This window comes from Typopeltis vanoorti, chromosome 5 (assembly GCF_054136105.1).
Source record: "Typopeltis vanoorti isolate ZY-2024b chromosome 5, IOZ_Tvanoo_1.0, whole genome shotgun sequence".
Lineage (NCBI taxonomy): Eukaryota > Metazoa > Arthropoda > Arachnida > Uropygi > Thelyphonidae > Typopeltis > Typopeltis vanoorti.
This window is the reverse complement of record NC_143553.1, coordinates 342,212-353,501: the sequence shown is the minus strand read 5'-3', so window position 1 is coordinate 353,501 and position 11,290 is coordinate 342,212. Positions and strand designations below refer to the sequence as shown.

General features: G+C 35.9%; 1 protein-coding gene across 4 annotated transcripts in view; it reads right to left on the bottom strand.

Moving 5' to 3' along the window:
• Nucleotides 1-592: 592 nt before the first annotated feature.
• The window catches only part of LOC150106176 (putative DENN domain-containing protein 10 B), a 277,044-nt gene continuing 266,346 nt past the window's right edge, over nucleotides 593-11,290 (bottom strand). For all 4 annotated transcript variants that reach the window (XM_090392209.1, XM_090392208.1, XM_090392210.1 and 1 more), the window contains one exon: nucleotides 593-828. In XM_090392209.1, the coding sequence (XP_090248335.1) occupies nucleotides 813-828 (16 nt within the window). In that variant the 3' untranslated portion in view covers nucleotides 593-812. The remainder of the gene's footprint in view (nucleotides 829-11,290) is intronic.

Genomic DNA, 11,290 nt, shown 5'->3' with positions numbered 1-11,290 from the left:
AATGCTTCAGGAAAATAAATAGAACTCAAGACTAATGAACAAGTGTTGCAAAATTTGAATATCCCTAATTCCACAATTCTTAATACAGTTAAAAACCATCAAGTCCGTTGGTTTGATGATATTGTGCAAATTGAACCCAGAAAACTATCTCATATGGTATTTAAAGGCACTATGGAGGTAAAAGATCCAGAGGAAGACCAAAATTAACATGGCATAAAGCCTTTAGAACTGCAATGGGCTTTCAAAGCTACTGGCACATGGAAGAGCTTGCTTTGGACAGAGAAGGGTGGAAGGCCTTATCCATGAGGGCCTCAACCCGTTTTCAGGATAAAGAGAATGAAGGCTATTATTAAACCACATCTGCTCCCCCTTTACATGCCATCTTATCATGTGGCAGTCTGCTAATCTACTAAAACAAGGGGAATGCATACACTACTACACAAAGAATTGCATATTACTAAAGTTACCACTTTGTCTATTGTAATATGTAAGTATATTTCTGAGTCATGATGTATGTGGTCCTGACCTGATAAAGAATCCTGTCATTATCAAAGCAATCTTAGATTCAAGCCCAAACTAATTTCCCAATACTTTAATAACTATTCAAGATACAGAGACATGGCTGTAATAAGCATCACTCTTGGCAATCACTTTGTGCAGTGGAACAATTTTATTCTCCTTTTAATTCTTTGGGAACCTTCAATGATTGCAAGGCTGTTATTAAATAAGCATGTTAATGGGATTGTTAAGTCATTAGGACATTATTCTGATGATTTCACTTACTCAATCAGTAGAAGAGCATTATCTAACCATCAAATAGTACAATCCCTAGGGAGAGAATGAAAACCACATAAGGAAGAGAAATAGTTATGTGAATCCCATCCACAACACATTATATAAATATAAATAAATATATACATAATATAAATATATTCTATATAATATATATATATGTATTATATGCACTGCTTGGAAAGAAGTCAACAGACACCACATTGTGAGGAACAAACAGCCATGGTGTCCGCCTTAATAACATGTAGGACCTCCTTTTGCTGCAATGATTGCAGCAATCCCATGGGGCATACTTCTCACAAGCGTACAATAGTGATTAATGAGAATTTTGGACCATTCTTCTTGCAGGCATGTAATGGGATCGTGGACTGCTGTGGGGTGGATGTCTATTGACCTCACCCGAAACTATTTCATTCTATGGATATTCAATATGGTTAAGATTGATGAAAGAGACAACAATTAGTTCTGTAGAAATGCCACAAATTGCAGTGTCCAGAATGTTCAGATACCTCTCGGAGTTCCATGTCTGTGACACCACAAACAGAGTTTCGAGGCCAAATTTCTCTAAATTTCAGAGTTGGGGTTACACACTCTGGTAAGAGACAGTCACCACACTAATCCATCTGTTTGGTAGCATGACTCATCACTCCATAACACAGCTTTCCAAGCTTCCATGTCCGACTGTACATGCTCTTTACACCACTTAAGACAATACTGCATGTTGGTTTGGGTAATGTGGGGCTTACATGTTGTGGTCCTGCCATGGAAACCCATGTTGTGAGCCTCAGTTCTGAATGTTTTTGTGCAGATTCATGTTCCCATTGAAGCCTGGAACTCTGCCTTCAATATGTCAGCCAATGACTGGCAGTTTTTACATATTACGTTTGTAGCACCCTATGGTTACATTTGGTGAGTCATCTAATGCTGGTAGCACTTGCAGTTGAATCCCCTGCACTTCCATCTCAGTACGGTATCACTGATTGTTGACCTGGGACGGCTCAATTTGTCAACAATTTGCTGAACAGATAAGCCTGAAACACAAAATCCTATCACAATGCATCTTTCAAACTTCATGAGTTCCCTTCTCGTAGCCATTTCAACTGGATACAGTTGCACTGACTTGAGAGCATCATATTCCTCGAATTTTATACAGTCTACAAACACATGCCTCATTATATAGCAGATGCAACTTGCCCATGGCAGTGCTCATTGAGTTCTTTCCAAGCAGTGTATATAGATAGGACTGCAACAGTAGACAAATAAAGCAAGCAAACCAGGAATAAAAAATTTCTGGCAGGGAAACGGCTATTTATGAAGACTGAAAATCTGCCCTTAAGAAAGTTTCCCATTTTGTGATGAAATTTCAATCCAGGAAAAAAATGTAGGAACCCCCCACCCCCTCCAGGAATGTAATATAACAAAATTTAATTTAACAGTAAAGAAGGTTAATACAGTAAATACTATATGGCACATTCACTTCTGTTGAATGATATATATCAGTGTTGCCTTTTTTTCCCCAGGAGAATGAAGTGGTGTTGAAATGTTTAAAATGATGAACTAGTGAAATCATCAAATGAAAATTCAAACTAAATAAATAGGTAGGAATATACAAAACAAATTGCATCCTTGATGCTGAACATATAAAGCAGTAGTAGTATTATTATAGGCTTGGCACCAAAAATGTGGACGACTGGTATCTTTAAGGTACTGTAGCTCATGTGCTACAGAATCCACTAAACTGCAATAGAAATGGTTTAATTCTTCATAACTTTTGGAGCACTACCCTATCTGCCTGGCAGCAACAATCATAGAACATCACTGCAGAGAGCACCACTGTTGTACTCCATACATGTCACTGTCCTTACTCCGAAGGTCATTTTAATTTTAGTATTCACTGATGTGTATCTTCCATGTGCCATTGATAAAACTAGCTTCAGATGGAGAAATGATTCTGATCTTTCATCAGAAAGAAATCCGAAGAATCCAGAATAGATTAGATACTAGAAAGTCTTCTGATTCTAATGGTGTCACCAAATTGTGATCAAAGTTTGAGCCCCAAAATTAATTCTACTAAACAATTAATAATAATTAATTAATACTATACAATTCTACACAAATTAATACGACACAATTCTACCTTCAATCTTTCTTTTTATTTGTCTGGCATTTATTTATATATCCAAAAATATCAACCATCCAACTATCGTGTTATTTTTCTTTACCTAAACTTTCAAAAGGAATGTAGAAAGTCATCAACAGCCAACATCTTCGCCATTTATAAGCTCACAAATTAAATGGTAAGCAGCAACATGATTTTTTTTCACACTTGATGCTAGCTATTTTATGACACGAATCAAGAAAGGTGTGGAGAAACTTGGTATATCTGGAACAGAGGTCTGCTTATCAAACTATCATCTTATGATTATGTTCCAGACATTTGCAAGTGGATCATCACAAAACTGATGCATAATAATGCATAATGTGGCTGCTTACTATGTGTAATAGTAGGTAGCTTCTTCTCTTCAGACTTTCTCACCAATGCTGGAGTACACCCTATCAGCAGCTTCATTCATTTCTTTTTCTTTCTCTTTTTTTTACGGTGAATCCCATCCATAAAATGGTATATAAACTTATCATACATTTCAATTTTTAGTACTGAGGTTTGCCTAAGCATTCCACATAAGCAGGCTAATGGTGGTTTAACACTGGGAAATGAAAACCTGTTTATCATGTAATGACTTTTAAAGACATCTAAAAAGGGAGGGATGTCTGGAAAGTTCTGATAAACACCTAGAACAAAAATGAGGATATAAGAATATAAGTTACTTTCATAACTCTGCTATTGTACATTCTTTTTTAATATAATTTTTGTTCTAGATATTCAGTAGAACTTTACAGACACCCCCCCCCCCCCACTGTATAGTACAGTGAGATTTGAATATCAGTCAGTCACGGATCAGAGATAATATTCACTATGCCAACTGGGCTGATTCTTCTTCCTGCACACGACTTTTGCCCAAATCCTGTTTTCTGCTGATTACAACATACTTTATTCCTCTTCTTCTTCATTGAACAATACTTTTTGTGATCAATCATTTCAAGCTTCAAGATCCTAAATATTTTTTTTAAACATTGAACTCCTTGTCATACAGCAGCAGGGTGAAGACAACCATGTGAACTTCAATGCTACCAAAATGCATCAGGTCTTATTTCTCAATAATATTTAACTTGACTTCTCCTGAACATTGATAACTGAAATTTTCTGAAAAGATTAGAATCCTCTTCTTGGGGTGAATGTACAACTCCAGCCTTTCCTGGCACAAACACACTCCAGCTTCCAAAAAACTTACTGTCCTGTTATGTTTAATGCATTACTTATCTATATAATAATTAGCACTATATATAACAAATACATCTCCATCCCCAAAATACTGTTCTTACATTTTGAAAAGTGTATTAAAAACCTCATTAAAAATACTTCATGCTACCCAGAATATCAAAACATGGTTAATAGCTGGTTTCTTTTGCAGACTTACTCCAACCACTTCAAAAATGTTCTATTTTGCCTTATGCTTCTTTCTTAAATATTTTCTTGGGAACTGTTTTGCTGAACCATCACTCCTTCACTTAACTATAAGCTGGAAAAAACACTAACAGTTAATATTCACAATGCATTTGCTGTCCAGCTTGAAATCTACAAAACCAAATTTTCATTCATTTCTTTCATTTTATCTCTCTGTTCTTTGGAACAGTCTTTCTCATGCTATTTAATCTGAAGACTACAACCTCTAGCTGTTCACGAAACATTTCCCTCTCTTCCACTTATCCTATTCTCTCCTCTTCTATTATTCACATAACTCTCTCTCATTCCCTCTCTTCTACTGTTCCTATTCTCTCATTCCCATAACTTTCTCTCACTCCTACTCTGATTCACATAATCTCATCTCTCACACTTCTCATCTCATTCCTTAGACATTCCAACTGCTCTTTCAGCTCATCTATCTCTCTCTGCAAGTCAGCCACTCTTATTTGACATTCATCCTCCCAATTGAGACCATCTCCTGAAACTTCACAATAATTCAACCTTTCCCTACTCCCTACTCTCATTATTTTATTCATATTTCTCTCACCCTCTATCATACCATTCATCTCTCTATGTGGAGAATCTCCCTTCTCTGGCTCAACGAGGTCAGTTATAGTCATCTCTAACTCACCAAATTCCTCCCATTGCCTGCATTTTGAGCATATACGTATTCTCCCTTCTCTCACCTGCCACATATACAACTGCTGGGATGCATACATTTCGCAAGTCCTGCATGCTACAAAATCTGGTATGATATCACACAAAATGGAGTCCTTAAATGGGGGAGGACTCGGAGATACGCCATTTGCAATTTTAACTGCCACTGCCGCCATTATTCAAAATAGTGTCGCTAATTAGTGTCACAACTAAATGCTAAATAAGTATAAAGTATAAGGGAGTATAACTATATAAATAAAAGTACAAACAATTACAAACAAAACATTTAAGTATACTAAATATAAATAAAATAAAACAAAATAATGAAAACTTATGCTATCTTCATCTTGTCTTCCACCGTTATGCATCCGTTTCCAACCCTGCCTTCTTGGTAACCAAAATACATAATATAGTGACAACAATTTCAAAAACAACCACTGAAGGACACTCGTATTCCAGAAAAACAACGTAGCACTACAAAAACGTAGAAAAACAGAGTATTCACTAATTAAAAACACTTTTTTTTAGCACTGCTCAAGGCATTTGACAAGGTGCCACAAGATAAGCTGATATTTAGGTTGCAGCACATGGCTCTGGATGTCAGGTTGGTCAACTGGATTCAGAATTGGCTGTCCGATAGGTATCAGAGAGTTGTGTATGGTGGGGCCGTTTCAAGGAGGCAGAGGGTCACAAGTGGGGTCCCACAGGGCTCAGTACTGGGACCTATATTATTTAACCTTTATATCAATGACATTGTCAGTGGATTACAGGGGGATATTCAGTTGTTTGTGGATGATGCGAAGTTGGAAAGGGTTATTAGTAATAGTGCAGATGTGGTAGCCCTGCAAGAGGATTTGAATAAACTAGACAGACGGGCAAATGAATGGGGGTAACGGTTTAATGCAGCAAAATGTAAGGTCTTGAGGTTTGGGAAACATCGATGGGACACTGCATACTCTATGGGAGGAGTTATACTGGAGGAAGTAGGGGAGATAAGAGATCTGGGGTTGATGAGTGATAGAAACCTGAAATTTAGGGGACATATTGCAAAGATGGTGAAGGTAACACAGAGAATTGCTGCAATTATGAGAAGGACACTGACCTGCAGAGAAAAAAGAGTTATTATTCCGTTTGTATAAGACTGATCAGATCACACTAAGACTACTGTTCTCAGATTTGGTCCCCAGGATTTGAAGGGGATAAATAAACTGTGGAAAGGGTACAAAGGCGGATAACAAAGAATGGTTTCAGGACTGTACAATGTTAGTTATGAGGATCGGCTGAGGGAATGTGGACTGCAGGGTTTTGTGGATAGAAGGAGGGGTGATATAATTGAGACTTTTAAAATGTTGAGAGGTGGTTACAGGGTTGACACTGGGGAGTTCTTTCGCTTGGTTGAACAGCGGGAAGAAGTGATGACAAGGGGCCATCCCTGGAAGTTACGAAAGGAAACGGTGAGCAAGAGAGTGAGGAGTGGTTTCTTTGCATGGAGGGTAGTTGAACCATGGAATGCATTGCCTGATAGAATGGTGAGAGCGAGAACAGTCAATGAGTTTAAGGAGTGGTATGATAGACTTTGTGTTTCCTAGGAGGGACCTCCCACGATGAGTCGCAGTATTTTTATGTGATTTTCACTCTCTCTCTCTCTCAACTGTCCAGCATTTGAACAGTTAAAAAAAAAGTTTTTTTTAAAACAATTGAACTGCACAACATTGGATGTATTTGGCTGATAACATAACTATTATACTGACCTTATGTAATAATGTTTATTACGTTAATTACAAAATGCCATTTACTATAAAAAAATATAAGAAAAAATGTAAATGTAAAAAAAAAACAACAACAACAACAAGAAAATATGACAGTTAATTTCTATACTAGTTTGTAGAAATACTGAGATTTATGTTATTGATATCCTCCACGAACTTGATCTCTGTTAGGAAAAGCAATATATATATGTCTTCACCTTACCTAACGGTTAGATCATGCATGCTGGAATTAATATTAGCATGATGTAAGAATGGTACAATATGCTTCTTTATGTCAAGGCCGATATTTGATGCCAAAGGTTACTGAACATTAAATCTCCTCTGTATGATCTTTTCTAGCTCAACATTTTTCTTTATTTGTTCGTCTCTCTCTGTTGCCTTCATTTGATGCCTCCACTACTCTCCTAATTCAGATGACTGATCTCTTTTGTTATTTATTATTATTATTTATTATTTATTTCTTGAAAGTTAACTTCATGCAGTTCGTTGGACTGTAATTTTTTTTTTTTTTTAATTTTTTTATGTTGCTCCCACCCAGGAAAGGTTATTTGAAAAACTATAGTACGTTTTGTACTGTGGGTAGGCTAAGGATTTTTTACTATTTTTATCAATTTTATATATTTTTTGTATTAGCTTTTTATTTATATTTTAAAAGTCCTAAACCCAGATATGTAACTTTTTCAAGCCACTTATTGAGGCCTCCAATAAGCAAGGCAGTGGTGTCACACTGGGTGATGAAATTCATCTCTCACCTAAAGACAATCACAACAACCATGCCCATGGTGTGATTTGAACCCACAGCCTGTTGGTTGAGAATGGGTATGCTAATCACTCGGTCAACCAGGCTGGCAAATGAAAATTGCCCAAAGAGTGAAATCATTTTCCTTAGAGCATTCAACTCAAATTTACTCTCCCACTTCACAGGATCAAGCTGGAAGGGAACAAAAATATTTGCTTTCAGTAATAATGTAATGCAACTTGTTCAACCTTTTCACTAGAATACCAGATAATCAATCCTCATTATTTTATTTTGGGCCCTTTATTAACCAGCTCCCTCCAAAAAACATCACTAAATGTTAGCAGCTTTCCTGTTTGGCAACCCTGATCATAACCTTATCTGCATTTCCTATTTTACTGATTAATCTTCTGCCAGACAATTTCAGACTCATATACTGTGTCACTAAAATTCTGCAAAATGGAATGAACTTTTGGGATTTTTTATGCCCTTTTTCTATGGTCTGATTACTGTCACTGATCTCCTTATCAAAGCATCTGTTCCAAGAAAATGACAAATAATAGTTTCTAGAATGAAGATTTTCATTCTTCATCCTACACAAAACTGACCCTGATCTGTAATCATATATCATACCAGTCAGAAACCCCTGTTTCTCACTAAGCTAGAGTTGCAACAACTTAAAAAAAAAAAAAAAATCAACAAATCTAAAGCAGACTTGTAAGGGTCAAATGCAACACATATGGTAGTCATACTTTCTGACCACTTGTTAATGCTGCTGGGGATAACTTGTGCCCTTTATATAATAATTCCCCTTTTGTTTTTCACCTCTCTCTCTCACATCCTGGCAGTACAATGGTAAATAGTATATCACCTAACGATAAGGCAGATCATTTGCATTTGGTATCAGTCTTTTCCTCCAACTCTTGTATGAACTATCAAGGTTACCGTCTCCTGACATATAAACTGCTCACAGCATGTCTTCTCTATTCTTTTGCTAAAAGTACAGCAGAAAAATTTACAATGATCTAGATAGCAGCATGTCCCATGGTCCAGATGGTACTCCAACTGTACTATAGCTTGTGATCCATCCACCCTGTACACGCTGTGATTTCATCTGGCATCTACCCAAAATGTCGAAACAAGCCTTTACCAGTCTGCTCCTAAAATGGAAGATAAAAGTCAGCCATGAAGCTATTGTCCAATTGCCCTCACCTAATACTCTTGAAAATAATGGAGGTCATTAAGAGTCAAATTCTTCACACAACTGGGGACCTACTAATTAATTACTGTTACCAATATGGATTTTGTGTCTCTCATTCCAAAGTAGATTCCTCACTTTGGACATAAGTTCATTGAAAAGTGTGAAGAAATGATGTGATTGCTCAAGGCATCTGTTTGAGTCTGGCATTGAGGCCTTCTTACCATCTTATGGTCTCCTTTCTACCCTTTATGAGTGGACTGAGAGTCTCCTGCCTGGTCATTCATTGCATCATGAGGATAGTCTCTGTTATTCCTGGTATCCAAGGCATTTTACATTCAAACTCTTTCTTCTAACATCCATGATATTTTCTCACTAACTTCAAATCCTATCCATAGTTTTGTTGGTGAAAGCAATCTATTGCTTTTCTTCGTTCATAAATTCTTGTCACATTCAAGTGATTCAAGCTTTGTATAGATATTTCTATGAGTGTTCACTAGAAATTGCATCAGTAAATCCCCCACTCTAAATCTATTCAGACTGATGCAAAGGTTGCATAATCTGAAGGTTTTCATATATAACAAGAACTCATTTTTCTTTATAACTTTCTACTCTCCGTGATAATATAATTTGTTTACATACCTAGTATAAGCAAAGGCAATCTCGTGAATTTCAAGAAACAACAAAATATATCTCACTCCTATTGGCTGTTGTCCGGCTACTGATGTAAACAAAAGAAGTTGACAACTCACAAAGCCTCAGACATGTGATTTTTATGTTTATCTGCTTACATTTATTGTTCTATTTGTGTAAAGAAACTGAAGTGTATTATAGATGAACAGATTTTCATATTTTGGGATCTCCACTTAAAAAGAACCACAGTGTATGCAATATGCAATTTCTGAAGGAAGCATCGTTTATGGCACTGAATAAAGCCAGAGAATTAACTCAGTGGCATTTTGATCCTTGAATAAAATCACACATTATAATTTCCCTAATGTGAAATTATGTCTTGATTGACTGCTATGCAGGATAAGTGAACATATCCAAGAATCTAATACATGTTTTGTAAATATGAATTCTGGCTTTAAAAGCATATTTTGTAAATATCACTGCTCATTTACTGTCATGCACAACTTTCTGAATGAATACATACATGCTAAAATATCAAGAAATTTTAAACTCTGTATATTATTATATTAAAAGGGATACTAGAAATTATAATACTTTGATTTGAAGCATATTCACTTAAAAGTTTGAGATCTACCTTCTAAATAAACTGGCATCATATGAATGGGGTGATGAAAGGTCAAAAATGTTCTAGCTACAGTAAGTGATTCAGTAGAGTATGCATCCAAAATACAGCAATATCAAAATATATCAATTCTATTTTGGAGATTTGTGCAACATTCCAGGCATGTAGTGTTCATGAATGTGTATTTATATTGAAGAATTTAACTAAAATTAAATCAAGCACAGATTTAGAAGTTGGTTACATTTTACAAATTAAATGAGGAGCAAGTCTCATTTCTTCAAGACTTACAAATGACCAAGATGCAGCTAAATAAATTACTGGACTACTAAGGAAGACAAGCGAGTCAAAATATTAACAAAGGAATAAAAATGTCTTGGACTTGCAAATAAACGTTTATACTTGCAGTTTTTTTTTTTAATAAAATTGCACTAGTTTCTATTGAAAAACTACAAGGACAATAAGTAATAATAACTATAAAACAGCAGGATTCATCTACACTTAATGCAACTATAAAAATAAACTTCTGAATGTTTTGCTGCATTACTAACACAAGAGAATATTAAACAAATATATGAAAACTTCTAAAGCACAGTTTAGAAATTCTCTTGTCTTTTTGAATATTTGTGAAAGTCATAATATTAATAATAGTGTGGAATAGCCATACATGGGTCTTATGGAGTATGTTCTACACAAAAATATCACCTATAATATACAACCCATACACAAGTTATTTGAGATATCAAGCATAAGGTATTCACTGCTGTGCAATGCTTTTAGATGATTGCAGTAATCATCTTGTAATCAAATTGCAGATTGGGATAACTCAGAGGATTCCTTAAATATCCTTAATAAGTATTGTCTTCTAGGTAAGGCACTGCAGAAGATGGTCAGCTCATTTCATGTTTTGAGAAAAGGTTTGAATTGAGGATTCTTATCTTTCCTTTTATATTTGATATCACTCATCTGTCCTATTATACAGATTTCAAAACTTCTCCAATTCTGACCATTGTATGCTTTGCTGCAGTAATATGTTGTAATCTTGTATACACCAGGATTCTTGTGTAGAGGCTTAAGTGCTGTGAGGACATTATGTTTACAAAGTACCCTGTTGCTGTAAGCTTGCGTACTTTGGACAGACAGGCAGATCAGCATCCATCCGCCTGGAGGAACACAAGTCGTACATCGTTAAACACAACTATGGCCATTCAGGCTTGGCTGACCATGTTTTGGACACCACCCACAGAGTATCATGGAAGAAAACCACCATGCTCCACCACAGCAAATTCAAGAAAGAGAGACT